This window comes from Dermacentor andersoni, chromosome 8 (assembly GCF_023375885.2).
Source record: "Dermacentor andersoni chromosome 8, qqDerAnde1_hic_scaffold, whole genome shotgun sequence".
NCBI lineage: Eukaryota > Metazoa > Arthropoda > Arachnida > Ixodida > Ixodidae > Dermacentor > Dermacentor andersoni.
In genome coordinates, this window is record NC_092821.1 from 113,233,883 (window position 1) to 113,252,193 (window position 18,311).

The window sequence follows — 18,311 nt, forward strand, 5'->3', positions numbered from 1 at the left end:
GCGTTTCGACGCGTCCGACGTCGAGCTACCCTCGCTCGCACGCCGATAACGTCGGGCCATTGAGAAAGAATTTCAACAAGAGGGGACACTCGGCGAAGACTTGCAACAGGAAATATGTCACTCTAGTATTAATGTCGACAGTTCGCTGCCGCGAGCATCGAAAAAAAATGTGAAATGAAGCTTACAGACATGGTTTTATTTTTTTTATTCTTGCTTGACAAAACAAAATATTTGCGTATAAATTAAGTTATACTTTGCGACTTGTTGCGTTACCTAACGACAGGCCAATGGCACGCCAGATGCAGGCGTCATGCGTCAGACACGCCGCCGAAGCGAGCGAGGCCGGCTGCCCAAGTGAGCGTTGGCCTGTTCGACGACCCATCTGCTTGTTTTTTTGTTTTGTTTTTTTAGCATGGTTTGTTGAGCTCCCGGCGAATTCTTGAGTTTCTTCTGCACTTCGACACGGCACCAGTGAACTATTTGACTGCGGCAAGTTGAGAAATTTCGTTTCACAGTCACATTTCACATTTCAAGAAATTAGGCTTACGACACGGTATCTAGACTTGCAACTCAGTGAAAAACAGCTCAGCCGTCCAGGCCCAGTTGAATTAATGACTCGTACTGGGAAATGTTTGCGACGCTTTCTATGAGCCCCAAAATTATCATAACTTATTTCTGTAGTTTGTGGGCATGCGTGCCGCACCCGGCTATGTGACGCAGTTATCCCCATACCCCTTCCCCCAGTGCAGGGTAGCAAACCGGACGTGCGTCTCGTTAACCTCCCTGCCTCTCCTGTCTTCTATTTCTCTCTCTTTCGCTTTCTTAATTAAAATCAAATCGGCCGTGTGACGCAGTTAGTTTCGCCTGTACAGAGCCTTACTGGGACAAGTTGACAACGCTTTCTCTTACGCCGTGAATTATTGTAATTAATTTCGTTGTTTTTGTTATACCTTGAGGCATGGTCGCCGGCGTTATGACGCAGTTAATGAAAAACAGATCGGCCGTCTGACGCAGTTTTTCTCGTGTAGTCAACCTTACTGCAACAAGTTCGTGGTGCTTGCTCTGACCGCGAGCATTATTTTAATTTGCTACATTTCGGGATAACTTGCTACATTTTAATTTGCTACATTTCTTGCCGTTCACATAAAGGATACAAAGGAGGGACGAAATATCTATCACTTCAACTTTTTGTTATAACAACTCACGGCGGTAATGAATATATTTAGGCCTAGTTTGCGGGCTAGCCAGAGCATGTGGGATGGCTATTCAGGATAACCTGCGTTACGAGTGCGGGCATAGATTTGTTCCCCTTGACACCATACACACCGGTTATCGTGGCCTTGGAGTTCACCGGGTTAATCGGTTTGTTACATCTGGCCGCTGCAGATGTGGCCGCTTTGCGCGACCTTTAGTTGCTGCGGAGGGTGGGGCCTTTTCTTCTCTGTGGCGTAACCGGTGCGAGGCAGTTGCCGCTGGGCATCGTCGCCGCGCTCTGTTTCCACTTCTGGGGAGGCTCCACTCTGAGCTTCTGTCGTTTCTCTCAGAGGAGTTGTTCTTCCTTGGAGAAGAAGAGGTCCTTCGACAGTGGTCATGCCGTTTCCTGTCGGTGGCTGATGGACGCCTACGGCTTAATTTTCGACCAGGCTGGTCGAAAATTAAGCTTGTAGCCAGGCCATCAGAGGTGTTTACTGAATGTGCACAGAACGTAGGTAACTTCTGTGTGTGCGTGCTGTCGTATACGGGATCATTTCTGTTTATGCACATCTGACAGCATCACTCGAAAATTGTAGAGTGTCTCTGCCATATTATCATGGTACACAATCACTGTGTACACTGCATATATGGAACATCATTTTATACGTGCGACAATTAGTTTATGCCTAACTTTGCTTCTCCGTGGGTCTATGTTGTTATATGTTAGTGACTGAAGACTCGGACACTACTTTGAGAAGGTGCCGTTTACACAATCCCTCGTTTCTTGTATATGTTATCGTCCTGCAGGTAGAATTGGGCCGTGATTGTGAGTCAGTGCTCGTATCGTGTCTTGTTTAAGGAAACTTTTTCTAAGCAGTTCAGGCCATGCAAATTTGGTTTGTTCAGCATAGATATAAGCATAAAGACAAATCCTTTCATCGGGTCCAGCTTCAATGCCACCGGTTTAAACACACTTAAAACCCAGAAAACTTTTTATCAGACAATCGGAGGACCAACTTGAAGTAATCTTTCTGCATTTCAGAAAGTACGTGAAGTTCTAGCAACTGCAGACAGCAAAATTTTGAATTAGGGCCTCAGATGTTTTCACAAACTTTACCAAAAAAATTGAAAAGCTTAGAAAAAAAGTGCAAAGTTTACAAATCCCTAACTCTATGCCAAAAACAGATATTGCAGTTTTGTAAACTGCATCTTTTAGAGCATCTAAGGCTATAGTAGATCGCATGTAAGAATTTACAGCTTATGCCCGATGTTTACAACCTTAACAAAGGTTTTACAAGACACCAGCTCGCATATTATTGGCATATTTCCTAGGCAGTGCGTATTGCACCCCTTTGGCAGCTTCGGATGTATTATTACACGCAGCTTACATAACTACAAACGCATTTTTCACTGCTAAGTTAGTTTTAACAATATAATCTCGCTTTTTGAAATTTTCTTATCTTCAGCCATCATTATTTGAAAAATAGCCGGCTGAACAAAAGATCCACTGCCTACAATCACTACATTTTAACTTATTCTTTTGAATTGCATTGCTTTTATATGACAAAGTTCAACCCAGGTAGATAGAGCAAGCAATGTATTTTCTATTATGTAGGCACTTATATTTGATGAAAATTGTTCGAAATTGCAAATCAAAAAATAAAACCTGACGTAGTAAATTTTCACCTCTGTAACTCGGTGATAAAACCTGCTATAACAATTTCGTAAAGTGTCCTTGTTAAATCATGTAAAGCTTAAGAAATTATCTAATATACACCACTCTCAAATACACTAATAAATTAAGAGTAGGACTTGTGCATAACCTCCGTGAACATGCTAACAATGTCACTTATGCAGTAAATCAGTACATCCAGTGCACTCGCCTTAGATGTTTTGAAACTGGCAGTTAGTAGAATCTTCGGATCTGTTCTTTCTGCAGAGTTACTGATTTGTTGACTTGGAGCGTAAACTTTCTCAAACATCACTTTTCAAGAATATTCAAAAGGTATTTCATCACTGAAATCAAGATGCTGCTTTGGACTCACTACAGTTTACCTTCTTTCTCACTTTCAACCAACTTCAATCAAATCGGTCCAGCGGCTTTCTCACAAAATAATTTCGGCGTTTTACATGTATTTCAGTAGGCAAATCACAATTGGTCTCGAGGTAAAGCTCTTATAGTAAGAGGCCCCTCAGCAACCTCCGTGACAAATCTTGCCTCTACATGGATGGATGGATGGACGGACAGATGGATGCATGGATGGATGTTATGAGCGTCCCGTTTGGAACGAGGCTGTGTGTTGTGTCACCAAGCTCTTGCTATTATACTGCCTAATGCCCTACCTGGCTTAAGAAAGAAAAAAAGAAAACAAGAAACCCACCAATAATTCCCATAACCAAATTTTCTGACCTCTTCATTGTGAACTTTGGTATTGTACGTCGCCGTTCTTTTTTTTTGGAGGGGGGAGCGGCTCGTTTCCCTACTTCCACCAATCTTCCAATCGCCTCTTACTAATCTCTATTGCGGACATGCTCACTTTTTCCTCCCTGCTTTCGCTGAACCCGAGGGCTTCAAGGAGGCCAGCGGTGCCTAAATCAACAACTGAGCAGATATCTGGCTGGATACAATGAAATGATGTTTAATGGAGCCCAGCATGAAACACGTTCGGGTTAAAATCCGCGCATGAAGGTGCGGGCCAATTGCACATTCTTCTGCTTTAGCAATGCGGCTCCGTTTCACATTATTATTGGTGCACAGGGCCACTTTTGGTGAAGGCGGGGCAATCTCTAACCGCATGTTCGACGTGACACGTTCTTTCATCAATGATTACGGAATACACTGCAATAGCTCTACAACGAAATGACGTTAAAACGAAGGATTGCGCACCTCCCGGCCAAATTCCTATCTACCACGTGTATTGTGAATGCCTCTGCAGGGAGGACCGCTACAACGAACATGCGCGTACAACTGAGGAATACCGATGAACCCGAAGGCAAATTTGTTCCTTTATAACAAGCGCGCGTAATGGGGCCAAACGTCGCAAGCGCCTCCGAGCAGGAGGGTCCGTGTACCATTATAGTTGTGGTACACCTCCCCTGCTCCGACTTTCCACCGAGGGGGTCAGCTACTTTGACCTGACGCCGGGCGACATCGCCGAGGCCACCAAGGACTATACGCAGGTCGAAGAAGATAGCAGGGTGAAGAACATGCAGACTTACAAAGAATCTTGACGATGCGAGCAACCGACGCTACGCATGTGTGCCTTGCGTCACTTCCGAATTTTGCCCCTATGCGCGTTACGAAGCTCGTTGCCATAGCGTTGTCTGCAGTCCCACATTCTGCCAAACTAATTATGCAGAAGAAATATTATAGTTACTTCACGAGTATCTTTTGAAATCATGCTAATAAGGATTTTCTTTCGCCGAGCATGTTTAGCTTTCCGTGTAGCACGCGCTACGGTGCGCCATCTTTACAGGAAATTTACTCGCATAACCAAGAACTTTCGAGATCCTCAGCTTTGTTATAAAGGGTTTTCACTGTGTAGCTCTTTGGGCGCAATCATATACGCCACTTTTGTCAAATCGGCGATATTATATGTGTAGCCTCAATTAAGGGAAGCCAGCGCCGGAGGAGGAAGGTGCCTGGAGGTGGAGGACAAACTGTCGCGGTTAAACGCGGTGAAACCAAGTTTGTCAATGGGTAACGCGGTTTTGCTCGCTTTGGAAAAGGATGCAGACGCTGCTCGGTGCCGTGAGCAACTAGCGCATCTACAAGTGCACCACAACACAACACACAGACGATGCTCGGCGCGGCAGCAGCAGCGAGCGAATTGACCTTCCTGATGCGTCTCGCTCTAACGCGATCAAAAAGTCGAAGGCACAGCGCATGCGCAGCTACCAGCACTCGGCGCGCTTTGTACACGTCCCAGATAGCTTTAAAGGTACGGGCAGCCACGCGGCGTGCGCAGCAGCCGCCGTAAGCGGCAGGCTAAGTCCCAGTTTGACCTTGGCGGAGCTTGAAGGTGAGATTTACGTAACCAGGCGTTTTCTGCGTCTGTGCCTCGAGTAGTCGAGCTATTGCTCTAAAAGAATCGCCGCGTTCACCCTCTTTCCGTTTGTGCTCGGTGTGAGTTTTCGCTGCGTCGATACGTTTGCGCGTAACCCGCGTTGACAAAGTTAAACGTGACTGTAACATTTTCGTCTTCTTTTCCTGCTGTATGCAATTACGAACAGAGCTTTTCTCGGACGTGAAAGGCTGCGTTCCGCTCATGCTGACTCTGGAACGATGGTTCGGATACGATGCGTTCCAGTCACTGGCCGATTGCTCCATACCCGCCATCAAAATGCGGAGAAACGACTCGACGGTAAGCAAAATGAACGCAGTGTTGTTGTGAGCGCTAAGCCGCGCTTCCAGGACTTTGACAACATATATGTGTGAAACATTCTTGTGAATGTTGGTCTTTATTTAAAGCATTGATAATTGCTACAGACGATGTCAGGGCGTGCATTGCATGCATCGGTGTAGGGGTCTACAGTTCTTGGCAGCTTTACTGCTAACAGCAACTATTGGAACACACAGGAGAAGTTGAAATAGCTTGCTTAGGCCGAAGTTGGTTCAAAGCGAATTAAATACTATGTGTTTAACAGAACCCTTAAAGTTGTATCAGCATATCAGCTGGTACTAGATACTTTACTACTGTCGTTTTTTACGTTTGTGAAAAGCGAGAAATTTCGGGCCTCTGGATGACATTCCAAAAATAATGACCAGGTCATATAGCTGTACATTGAGACCAGACATCTTGTCCCAATGTTGCGCCGTAGAAGTTTTAAGGGAGGTATGGAGCAAGGCGTTAATGTCATACCGGGAAAAATGAATTTTTATAATAGTTCCGTCAGTGTGCGCCTGTTTTGCTTCTGCGTCAGCCTGTTCGTTTCCAGCTATTCCACAACGGCCAGGAATCCACTGCAGCACGATGGTATGTCCGGAATGAGACGCCTCAGCAAGCAGATCAACATCGACAAGAGCGCCTCCATAGACTTGACGCTGGATTACAATTCCGGCATCCACTTCGGTTGAGGAGAAGCCAGGAAACGCTCATTCATCGATTACGGCTGGGTGTGGCATACACCAACCGATACCTTCACAAGATTGGACAAACACGGGACCCTGAATGTAGCGTCTGTCACACTCTCGAGACAATAGCTCACGTACTTTGCGGGTGCCCTCAATATGCGGCCGAACGAAGAAAACTCAAATCTACAGTTGACAGCTTGGACTCCCGCCCCTTTTCAGAAGAAAAGCTTTTGGGCGTGTGGAGGAGTGTTGACTGTGCCCAACGTGCCATAAAAGCACTTTCGAACTTTTTAAGTGAGACTGGTTTAGATGATCGCCTATAGAAGCTGTGAGACGTGTAGTCAGTGCGAAATGTGTTTGCGCAAAAACTTTTTGTGGCAAGATTACTTTTTGTATGGACAAGATTGCTCTTAGTGTATTGCGTCTCCAGTGCGCATCCGCATATTGGACAACGTGTATATAGTATCTCATCGTACCATATCATAATCATCCGCCACCTACCTTTCCCTGTATTTCCCACTTCCCCATTCCCCAGTGAGGAGTAGCAGGCTAGAGACACGCTCTCCAGGCCGACCTCTCCTCCTTTCTCTCCATTAAAATCTACTCCTCCTCCTCCTCCAGACATCTTGCGATAAACTAGAATTCTACATCATCTAGACTGAACAGTTGCCTGTTGTTTTCCTTACGTTTATTTAATCATTTAGACCTGGTTGCTTTATGCAGTTTACTATTTAAAGCTTTTCGGTCTTCCTTTCTGCCTTTCCTTTCCTAAAATGTGCTGTTATTCTTGTACGGAATACTTTTCGCTTTATCTCTTTATTTATCGCATCTGTGACGCTCACATTATTTTGTGGTACTCTGGTGTAACATGCTATGTCCATTGAGTATATCGGTTACTATCTTGCTTTTTGTCTTCTTTATTTTGTTTCTGAAGTGTTGGTATGACACGGAATCGTACTTCTCGCTCTCGTAATTACCTCGCGGCCGTTCAGAAACAATGGGTGAAATGAAATGAACTCAAGCACCCAAGGGTCAGGTGCGTAGCTTCTAAGTAAATATCAGAAATACCATTAAATTTATTGGTACGAAATATTATTTAGAACAAATAACTTCGGTAACTAATATGTGAAAGCAGTGAAATCACGTAAATAATGTGTGTTGCACGAAAATTTATTAAGGTTAAACCATTTTATACACGTTCTGAACTACACCTTAAAACCATTGTGGTATCTATATTGTGGGCAGTTACTGAGTGAAAGAGTAGTTCACATTAAATTTCAAAATTTTTGTGGTGCTTCAGAGTAGAAATAAAAGGAGGAATACAAGCAGTCCTTATCATTTAACCATATCTTTTAACTAAAAATGTCGTATTGCCTCAGTAGTTGTCTTAGGAAGCAATAAAGGTCAGCTTCATTTCAATCAGTGCGTAAAAGCTCAACTTTTCTCTTAACGATAGCTTTGTACGAAATCAAAGGGCGAGCTGCTAGTTTTATTTCGCAGTCCTAATGCAAACAGCGTTGCCTAAGGAAATATGTTGCAAACGTAGACAGCATCTTCTTTCGTCCGTCCGCGCTAATCACTCGGTGCACGGTAGTGATATTCTCGTTAATAATTTCAAGCTGACACGGCCAGACCTTCTCCAGTGCATGCTGGAAATGGAATTCCACAGTACCCATATAGACGTGAGCGGATTCCACTGGACCGAGGAGGAACGGGAACTACACAAAGGTGCGCCTTCCCGTCACATATTTGAAGCTTGCGAGTTCATGCACGTCACGAGCTATACATTCCCACAAATGCTTTTGTTCCGATAGCAATTATGTACACATACATTTGAGGTGCAATTTCGCCGTCGCCGTCGTCGTGCTGTCCCAGTGTCGAATCCCATAAGCTGCCCAGGCGCGGAGCGTCACAGGGTCTTCACAGACACGCAACGCGTTTGATTGCAAAAAGTCCCGAAGCCAAACGACGCACCGTCCCGCTCTCCTCGATCGACTTTGCCGGAGCCACGGCGACGTTTTGTATTTCATAAATAAACTGCAATTCACAAATAACCTGCCTAATTAATTACTTTTCGGGGCGCATTGCAACTTACCAATTGTAGCTAGCCGGTGAGCTCGCAAGACGTTTCCCCTTGAAATCGATCTCCGGGATATGGCACCAACTTCAATGTATCATTTCCCAAATGTGTGTGACGAAATGCACGAACTTTCCAGTTACTTTTGTGTGTCAATACTTAAACGAAAGCTTTTTGCCAAAAGTACGGAACAGTACATTTCTGCCGCGTGTTTGATAGCGCAGATCTGTAACCCCCGTTACCATCCTCAAAATTTCTTCCTAGGGGATGTGCCTTTGCAGTCTGACAGGCTACAATTCTCAATTTGCGATATGTGACGTAGCGTATTTAACAAGTTATGTAGTGACTCTACCTCAATTAGCTGATTATGTGTGTAGATTTTTAGCGCAAGTAATCTCCAACTTTTTTAATGTTCCGGCTCAAGGAAGGCGGTTATGCTATCGGCCACAAATTATGTTTAAAAATTCGGTAAAATTAAAAAATGATCCCCCCGTATATTCTGAAGATTTCTTAGCAAAGCTACATGTTTTTTTTTTTGTTCACTGTTTTTGTATGCTGAATGTTTCCAGTGTCTTTAAAATGCCTTTATCACCGCAGTTAGCAACTATTTTATTGTCTACAATTATTGGACTGCTATGCTGGTAGCCTTTATCACTGCATTTGGCAGCGCCCATTTTTTTATTATTTACTCTTGGTGTACATTGTTTGCGGAAGTCTGTATTGCACGTGCACGAAAGTGATATATTCTGGACACCATCGTTTTATTTCTTAGCCATACCTAGTTTTAAATTTGGCTTCCGGCATTCTGAGTTTTTTCTCTGAAATGACATTTATGCGTTCACATTATCACAGCATAGAGATGCAATAGTCGTTCTCGTGCTGAATTACAATGCTGCCTTGACACCGTTGTATTAGCGCCCATGCCGCGTTAGAAATCACTTGAACGATTTGTATTTTCACCCTCAATTTTCAGGCAAGGAGAAAGTTGTAATGCCCATTAAAGACATTGCTACGAATGCTGCCAACATGCTTCAAGCCGGGTGCGTATTTATAATGAAAGATTAAGTGGGAGTTTGACAAAGGGGCTTTAAAAAAACAGGTTCGAGACCGTGGGAGTCACGCTGTCGCACTGCCTGTTCTGCATCGCCAAGTTCCAGGCTGTCCAGGACAAGATCAGAGCTGAAACTGAAGCCGCCCTCGCGAAACACGTGAGTCAATCCAGTCTGTCTTTTTTTGTATAAAATTACCACCAAAGCACTTTTTAGAGATGGTTAACCAGCGAAGCTGAACCATGCGGTCCTGGTGTTTATCTCTCCATTTATCTCTTTGGTTCATTAAACGGCGGCTTGGGAGGCTGTCGGGTCGTCGGTACGCAGTTGCTGCTTGCACTGGGCTGCGCGATCCTGTTCTTCTGACCGCGCTTCAGCATCGGCATGGCGTAGATGAGCTCGTTCCCGGTTCTGCTCGCCACGTTGCTGATCGAACGCTGCCTGCTCCTATGGAGTGCGTATTATGCATGGCCTACCCCTTTTGGAGCCGGAGAGGAATTGCTGCGCATGTCGCGCTGCGACGGAGAGCAACAACGTCACTACTGGCGCAGCCAATCGCGCGCTGCTCTTTCTTCTTTTATTCGCGCATGTGCGGCAAGTTTTCGGCGTTCAAGCGGCAGACGGACGGACGAATCGGCTAGCTATATACAGCTTCACTGTAATATGCTTCCTCGAAAAAGCTATGATTTTACCCGCATTACTCTTGGAGCGCGAGATACTTGTAACGCCGCTTTGATTGTGCGTCCGTCAGCCATGACACAAGTGGCCCCAAAAGTTCTTTGATCGAACTAACCCCGCTCATTTCCTGACACGGCAACCACCTGGTCGTCACGTTGCCTGCAATGCTCACGCGCAACAGGAAGCTCGCGATCAGCAGAGGCCAACAGCGCCGCTAATAGATTGCTACTTCTAGTTGGTGGCTCTGGTTCGTTAAACAGGTAATCATTATACGTTTTTTGACTTCATGCGATGTCATGCCGTGCCGTGCCATCATGAGACGACGGCTTACCGGCTACGGACGTCCTCCTGCACCTCACGAGGTTCGATTCCTCTTTCCGAGGGCATCATTCCGATGCTGACGAAGTCCATAAATGCCCATGTGTTGAGCATTGGTCAAGCATTTCAAAGAAAGGCTGCTGGCCAAATAATCCGGATACATCTACTGTAGCGTCGACGACCAGCTCAAGCTGATACAGAGAGTGGAGATGCAAGAGCCATCGGAGCCCTGGACTAGCGGCCCCGACCATCAGCGATGGCCCCTTCGCAGGCTACCTGAAAAAACACTGAATATGCTTTCAATGAAGTCTACATTTCTCTCTCTTTTACAGATGTATCACTTCAAGATGTTAAAGGCAGCAAATTCACGCTCGTTTTTCGTACTTGAAAAGGAAAAATTCATTCATAGGCATTACTTCTTACACTTTAGCTTTTATTTAAGGAACTTTTCTGTGTAAGAAACACTTGCGTTCTTCATGCATGTTTAGTGAATATGCCATTCCTCTTTATTGCCTCCTAGGGGCAGTTCTCCTATGACGCCATTTCTGACCTACAGTACACTGCACAGACAATAATGGAAACGCTGAGAATGTACACTCCAGCGATCGCGTAAGTACTTGTCTTTCACATGGCGTTTCAACGAAAAACAACTCTGTATCGTATTGTTTCCTACGTCATAAGCACCCCAGATGCCAAATTATTATGTCCTCAAATAATTCTATGCAAAAGTAGTCGCTTTGCCTACTCTGTCAGGTGTCAGATATCAGTGACGTGCCTACGCTGTTCGGTATACTGAACACTAGGCTACAGATTCAGTTCCCCACAATACACCAAGTGGCTAGTGACCTTTATCCCCCACAAAGCTTAACCACCAATCCGTATTTATCACAACTGAAACTTCTTGTTCACGTATATTTCTGGTCTAGGAGATTATACATTCGTAGAAAAGCAACGAAATTTTAATCGAGTTAAAATATTAGTTCAGTAATTATCAGTTATTGCTTCTCGAGTCATCGACAACTGAAATTTCGCTCAAGCGTGTCAATAGCACTAATCTGTTCTTTGATTTAAGCTTCCCTCAGTTCAATGAGAATGTTACAGAATCAACTACAGAGTAGCAGAAGTGATACGCTAGGTTTTGTCCGGTTAAGTAGATAACTGCAGGGTATCATGTTTAATGTAGTCATCAGCTACAGCGTCTCGCATATCCAAGATATTGGCTTGAGGCACTTGTCCCCGTCATTCGCTCAACAAAATCAGAAGATTTGTGAGATGGAGCGACGAGGCGCGTGCTATATGATCGAAGAACATACAAATCGTGAATACCGTGACCGGTTCTCTATATTCTTACTGGCCGCAGGTTCACAACCAGACGCGCGTCCGCCGATTACCGCTACGAAAACGTGCTTCTGCGGGAAGGTGTCAGTGTCATGGCGTGCAGTCACCAGGTTCACCACGATCCGAACTTGTGGGAGCGGCCAGATGAATTCGATCCAGAGAGGTGAGCGCACTACAGACGGTCAAGAGCGCGTTGGTAGTTCAGCCAGCGATCTTGCCGATTGACGCGTCAACGAAGTGCTAATCTACGGTCACGAAATCCTCGTTGCTCAATGGGCCCGTCATCTAAATACCTCAAAGAAATGGAGCGATTCGGAGTAAAGCCCGACGTTGTGTGAAGCCAGCAAACGTGATCACGTATTCTCAGGATACTTTGCCTGGTGCATCATTCGTACAACCGTTATGGTGGTTAAACAACTCCGACTCCACGTGTGTTGCCTCTGACCAACGGCACGATTTCAGCTGGGACTGTGTCCCAGGGCAGACAGGGACACCATGAACATTGCATGACCATCCTCTAGAGCTCAAAGGTTTCTGCTCTGCCAGATAAGTTACCGTTGGCACTGCCCACAATTCCAAAAGATGAATGAATAAATGTTTATATGCAAAAGCAATGTCTATTCACCGATGTCCTAGTATTGTTTCTTGTTGTTTGACGTCGACTAACACAGCAAAGAGGCTGTATTTCAGTGTGCGGCAGTCCGTTGTGCATAAGCAATCGTTACAGAAATCTGGAAGATTCCCGTTTTTTTTTTTTCAACTTTAGCAATTTATCGTAAGAAAGGATGTTGACTTCGTGCAGTGAATTTGCTGACTTCACTTTTTTCTGACAGCTAAATTACTAAATCAACAAGCACCTCCACTCCTCTGATTCTTCTGGGTCATTTGTGAGCCTGGCGTCGCGCTTCTTGAAAAGGCACATTGCAATAAAAAAAAGATGTTTGGGATTTACTGTGCGACAACGAGGAAATGATTACGAGACAAGCCGTAGTGCGCGACTGGGGGTTAATTTTGACCACCTGTCGTTCTTTAACGTGCGCCCAATGCACGATACGAGGGCGTCTTTGCATTCTCGTTGAATTGACAACGCCGTGCCTTGTGTTTCATTTTCCTCAGGTTCTCTTCCGAACAGAGAGCGTCTAGAGACCCACTTGCTTTCCAAGCGTTCGGCGTGGGACCTCGAAACTGTGTCGGCATGAAGCTAGCGCAGCTGGAAATGGCGCTCGTTGTTGCCAAGCTCGTGCACCGATTTCGGCTGCATCTGGGTTCGAAACACGTGAACGTAAGGAGCGTTTGAATGCTTCTGTTTCAGAAAGTTAGCGCGTCATATTGCACATTCAAACATCCCGTGTATGCACGTGTGCCATCCTTGTGTTTTCGCACTGTTTAAACTTGCAATAAGAGGCCATCCTTTTACATACCAGGTGTTCGTTTTGGAGGTAATATAGTTTTTTTAATCGCCTGTCAAATATGTCACAAGCATACCCATTGAGATGCATTACTAACTGAGGCGGACATCAATCCCGCAAGAAATCACAGTACGTACACACAGTTAAAGAACCAACAATACTTCACTAATCAACATTTAACTAACATCCTTTGGGCGCATATTGCAATATACGTATTGAGCAAGGGACGACACATTCGTTTGGAACTGTCTTTTTTTTTTTCTCCCACTAACACCAGTTTTGAAATGAGCACCCTCATAGCTGCGGTAACAATTCGCCGTTGTTCCACTTGCTTCTTTAACGATACGCCCTTTTATGCACAGAACAAAATTAGCCGGATCTCCGATGCACATTTTGGGAGCGCATGATTTGAAACTGGTGTCATCTTTGGAACCTTTTCCACGTCCAACTCACCGGCTGAAATTCGTAAACTGCAACATGTGCCACGAAGAAGTAAGTCAAGAGCTTAATGAGAGGAAATTTCGTACGTATTCAATCACTGATTTCGATTCCTCATGCAAATAATGTCCAACTCTCGTAGTAACCCAGCTCAACGTGTAGAACATTGCTGCGTTACACAGATGATTTTTGAAAAGTATGTTAACTGTAAAAAGAAAGCAACCTATACGCATATTCCACAAAATTACAACAGCTTTCTGCCTTGCTTGTGCATAAAGAATAGTAGTTAATTTTTTGGTGTGCTTCTAGGCAGGTCATCGATTTCAGCTCTCAGAGATTAGATTCTCGAATCTCGAGAGCTGGTTCGACATTTCCCCAATTTAAAAAGACATTATGGCGAGCGTGATCGCTCACGCCAGCTTTGAGCCGAGGGTATGCGCTCGAAAACAGCGGGCCTAAAGCAAGGAAGAGGAGGCCACAATAGGAAAGCGGCAACAGCCTGTGCGCTCCTGCTTTATTTCCACTTCTTGGGCGGCGCACGCCATCTTGTGTTGGTCAGACGAGTTGCGTCCGGAAACCATATGTGACGAGTTGCTTTCATTACCCTCCGATAGCTTGCACTGATGTAATCCTAGCCGCACTGTTGGGAATGGAGCACTGTGAGCAGCTGAGTCCGCTGGCGTCCGTTCTAGCGCACCTTGACAATAGACCATTGTCAGTTGCAACCATTTTCACATATCGCCGACTGAAGACATCGCAGCTGAAGGCGACGAAGGGACTACTTCGGTTTATGAAGGATACGGGCTTGGACAAGCGGCTGTGACAGTGATGTCACGTACCGCACAAGAGTGACAGGCTGTAACCAACGATGTGTGTGCCGTGTTATGTGCCCTCTATCTCTTCTCCCCATCTTTCATCCCCCCCATCCCCCTCCCATGTGTAGGGTAGCAAACCGGTTAGGCAAAACTGGTTAACCTCCCTGCCTTCCTTCTCCACTTTTTCCTTCCTTCCTTCCTTCCCACGGCTCTAATAGTCTCCAGCTGAGCCGGTAGGGCCTGGGTGTCTACTAGGCTTTCCGTCCTCCATGGAAGCAGGTAACCCGCGGGGCAGGACGGACGTCATCCCAGGCGCCCCATTGGACAGCCATTACAGCAAGAATTAAGCTGCATTCGTGACGTCACGCGCGAGCTATCTACTGGCGCCGCCTCGATGAAAATACGCGGTACTAGTTCTAACGACGCGAAATGTCCCGTTTAAAATCAGGTTAATGCATTCAACCACTGAAAAAAGAAAATTGCTAGGTTGCGTTGCAGCACAAAATGATTTATAATTTTCTCAATTAGATTCCATTTCGTTACAGAACTCACTGCTGCTTGCTGTTACCAACGTTCTCTCGGCTTGACGCAGGCGGCAGTTGCATAGTAGAGCGCGGTCACCGAGATTCGTGGCACAGCTATGTAAAACAAGTCACTAGACTCCTGTTAATCCTTACTTCTCGCAACTAACGCTCAATACCAATTATAAGTGAGACATCTGCGTATTGGTGGAGACTCTCACAAGTGCTTGAGATACCCTCCGGTACTCTCAAAAAACACTCAAAGGACTCCGGTAGCGCCCATTGCCGACGCATAGCGTTGCAAATGCGTTGATTTCCAAAGCGGTAGCTTCTCAGTTCCAGAAGTAACGTCGACCTAGTGACCAGGAGCTTGACCTGGTCGGTAAGTGGAGAGGGCCAATGCGTAACCGAAGAGATGGACGAAAATAACTTTATTGCGTGTCCTGCGAGTTGGTGGGGAAGGCCAAAGGCCCCGCCTAGGTGACGGCCTCGAGTTCGTCGACCCTGGCGGCATCCTCAGCCCGCTGGACGGCCCATAGTTGATCCACGAGGGTGGGGCTGAGCAGCGCGACTTCCCAGCGCGTGCGAAGGCTGTTGCTAGAGGCCGCGTTCTCGTTATTGTTATGTATCCCTCGCCATTCCCACAATATATGCTCCAGAGTGGCTCTGGATTCGCATGCGTTGCACTTGTCCGTTTGATATATATGTGGATATATGATGTGAAAGAGCGCAGGATTCGGATAAGCTATAGTTTGTAACTGCCGCCATGCGACAGACTGCTTTCTTGATAATTTTGGGTGAGGTCGCGGGAATATGCCCCTCTGTAACCTATAGTGTTTCGTGATGTCATTATATGCTGTCAGTCTGTACTTCCACACCCACTCATTTACTGCACCGTCACGTCCGAGGGTGTCGGGGCTTCACGTGCGACTGCGGCTTGGTCCGTAAGTCCTCGAGCCGCGTCGAGTGCCGCCTCGTTGTTGCCGTCCTCTGCCAGGGTGTGAGCTCATTTCCATGTTATGTACACCTTTCTTTTGCAATTTTGACCTCCTCTAAGAAGAATGCGTGGTGCCTACGGGGAGATTCGGCCGTTGGCAAAGTTTCTTATTGCCGTCTGAGAGTCGCTGAGTATCACGCTTGCGTTAGCCTGAGCTACTGCGAGCGCTATGGCTACTTCTTCCGCTGTCTCGTTACTTGTGGTGCGTATCGTGGCGCACGTCTTAAAAAATATTCCGGCAGAAACCACAACATTGACGTAGCGTCCCACCGTATTGCCGCCGTCGAAACGTGTCATCTGTAGGAGTCGTTTGCGACAACCGGGCTCCTCTACCATGGTTCTCTCTGGACACGGTGCACCGCCTAGCGGTTGGCGCGCGAAGTCCTCCTCTGTTTGCGAGGCCTCTCAGACTGCACGGGGGACACGCCTGCGTGTGCTAACCCTGAGAATTAATCCCTCGCTGAACCTGGGTTTTCGCGGTGCAGTGCTATCGCGTCGGGCTGCTGTGCTTGAGGAAGCCGTGTGACATGGTTTCGAATCTGCCCAGCACAACTTTAAACAGTTTTTTTTATTACGGAGAAAGCAGAGTAAGGAGGACGGACAGACAGACAGACAGACAGACAGACAGACACAGATGGATAGATAGATAGATAGATAGATAGATAGATAGATAGATAGATAGATAGATAGATAGATAGATAGATAGATAGATAGATAGATAGATAGATAGATAGATAGATAGATAGATAGATAGATAGATAGATAGATAGATAGATAGATAGATAGATAGATAGATAGATAGATAGATAGATAGATAGATAGATAGATAGATAGATAGATAGATAGATAGATAGGAGGCTAAGGATGTTAATTGCATGATTAAGGTGTTTAATTGCATTCGTAAGCAAAGAGCACTGAATTGAGCAAGCGGCTCGGGAACGAAATGTGAATGCTATTCTCCCAGCGAAGCCCGCCCCTCGTCCAGGACAGAGAACGAATCATGCTCGAGCGCAAGCCCATTCTCGGTCTCCGTGCCCGGGGATTTCGGGTTCAATGCCCCAACGCGAAGAGCGCGAGAAAGAGAAAAGTACCCGGTTTTACGCTGGGGCACAAGCGCAAACACTGACGTGCTGGCACGTCCGTACGTGTTCGCCTCTCAAAACGCGGGGCCTATCGGCGTTTTGAAGCGATCAACACGTGTTCGTTTTTTTAAGCAGTTGGTGTCGATTTTCACTGCGTGTCTCGAATGTTTGTCCATGTGAAGAGCCGTAACTTCCCGGAAGACTACCGACTGGTATGACGAGGGCGATATGCAAGAACTCCCGTGCCCCGTGCATTGGGAGCACGTTAAAGGTCCGCTGGTGGTCGAAATTAATGTGGAGTTCAACACTACGCCGTGCCTCATTATGATATCGCGGTTTCGGCTTCTAAAGCCCCAGAATTAAATTGAACACCTACCCATGGAACACTCATTCTTAATGAATAGGTGCAGCTTTCACATCGTGAGAAACGGACTTGGTGAACTTGAGACCAGGAGAAATTAATAATTTATACCAATTGCGACAGCGCTAGCTGGGAATATTACTATAAGTAATTGTCGTTAGCATACTTAGGCGACGAGTCAACGACTGCTGAATTTTTTGTTGCCAGCACGTTTTTGTTGGCTGCCGATGCCACTTTTTTTTTTTATCACTGTAATACGCAATTTTGTACCCTCATTCATGAACTTGTTGATTTTCTCTTTCTTCATCAGGGTGAACTGAAACGGCACACGTACTCCATAATTGCATGTCCCGCGGACGGAGTCTGGATCCGTCTTGAAAAGCTCATGCGTGGATCATAACAAGACAGATTGACTGCGCAACAATTTTTTCAAGCGAGTCCAGCCAACCAAGCATCATTTGCCGTCGCGCATGCAGAAGACAAAAGCACAGAGAAAGAGTTGCAAGTGTTCATTGCGCGTTAATGAAGAAAAAAGAATGGCACAGCATGGAGCGTCATTTCTGATACGAAAGTCCTGTGTCGGTCCTCGGCAAACTGCTCGGGCACTGTATGTCACATAATGCGTCGCGATTCAATAAATGTTTGTGCATATCACATGTGTAATTTAGTATTAACATGATGCGCTTTATTGTTCCGCCATTGATCTCTGCAACCCTTTTGCCATATTCCAATTCATGCCAACAACGTTGCAATAATGAGTGGAATATTAAACTAGACTCTAAGGAAATTTATCTCGCTCGAGAAATATCTTTAGGCAATGTGAAAGACTCTTCTTTTTATTGAATTTTTCCATTGCCCTCTGTGTAGGGTACCAACCCGGACCCTTGTGAGTTTGAGTTCCTTCCCTCTCCTCTCTTTCCTTTCTGTCTTTCTCTCTGGGCGCGGAAACTTCGAAGGTAA

At 45.8% G+C, this 18,311-nt stretch overlaps 1 protein-coding gene across 3 annotated transcripts in view; it reads left to right on the plus strand.

The window, feature by feature from the left end:
• LOC126529206 (cytochrome P450 3A24-like) overlaps nucleotides 1-18,005 on the plus strand; it is a 37,429-nt gene extending 19,424 nt beyond the window's left edge. For 2 of the 3 annotated variants that reach the window (XM_050176804.3, XM_072289846.1), the window contains 8 exons: nucleotides 5,428-5,558; nucleotides 7,888-7,996; nucleotides 9,319-9,385; nucleotides 9,445-9,553; nucleotides 10,911-10,999; nucleotides 11,751-11,891; nucleotides 12,845-13,010; nucleotides 17,662-18,005. In XM_050176804.3, coding sequence (XP_050032761.1) covers nucleotides 5,428-5,558; nucleotides 7,888-7,996; nucleotides 9,319-9,385; nucleotides 9,445-9,553; nucleotides 10,911-10,999; nucleotides 11,751-11,891; nucleotides 12,845-13,010; nucleotides 17,662-17,751 — 902 coding nt within the window. In that variant the 3' untranslated portion in view covers nucleotides 17,752-18,005. The remainder of the gene's footprint in view (nucleotides 1-5,427; nucleotides 5,559-7,887; nucleotides 7,997-9,318; nucleotides 9,386-9,444; nucleotides 9,554-10,910; nucleotides 11,000-11,750; nucleotides 11,892-12,844; nucleotides 13,011-17,661) is intronic. The other variant, XM_055069684.2, reaches the window with a different exon arrangement.
• The last annotated feature ends 306 nt before the right edge of the window (nucleotides 18,006-18,311 follow it).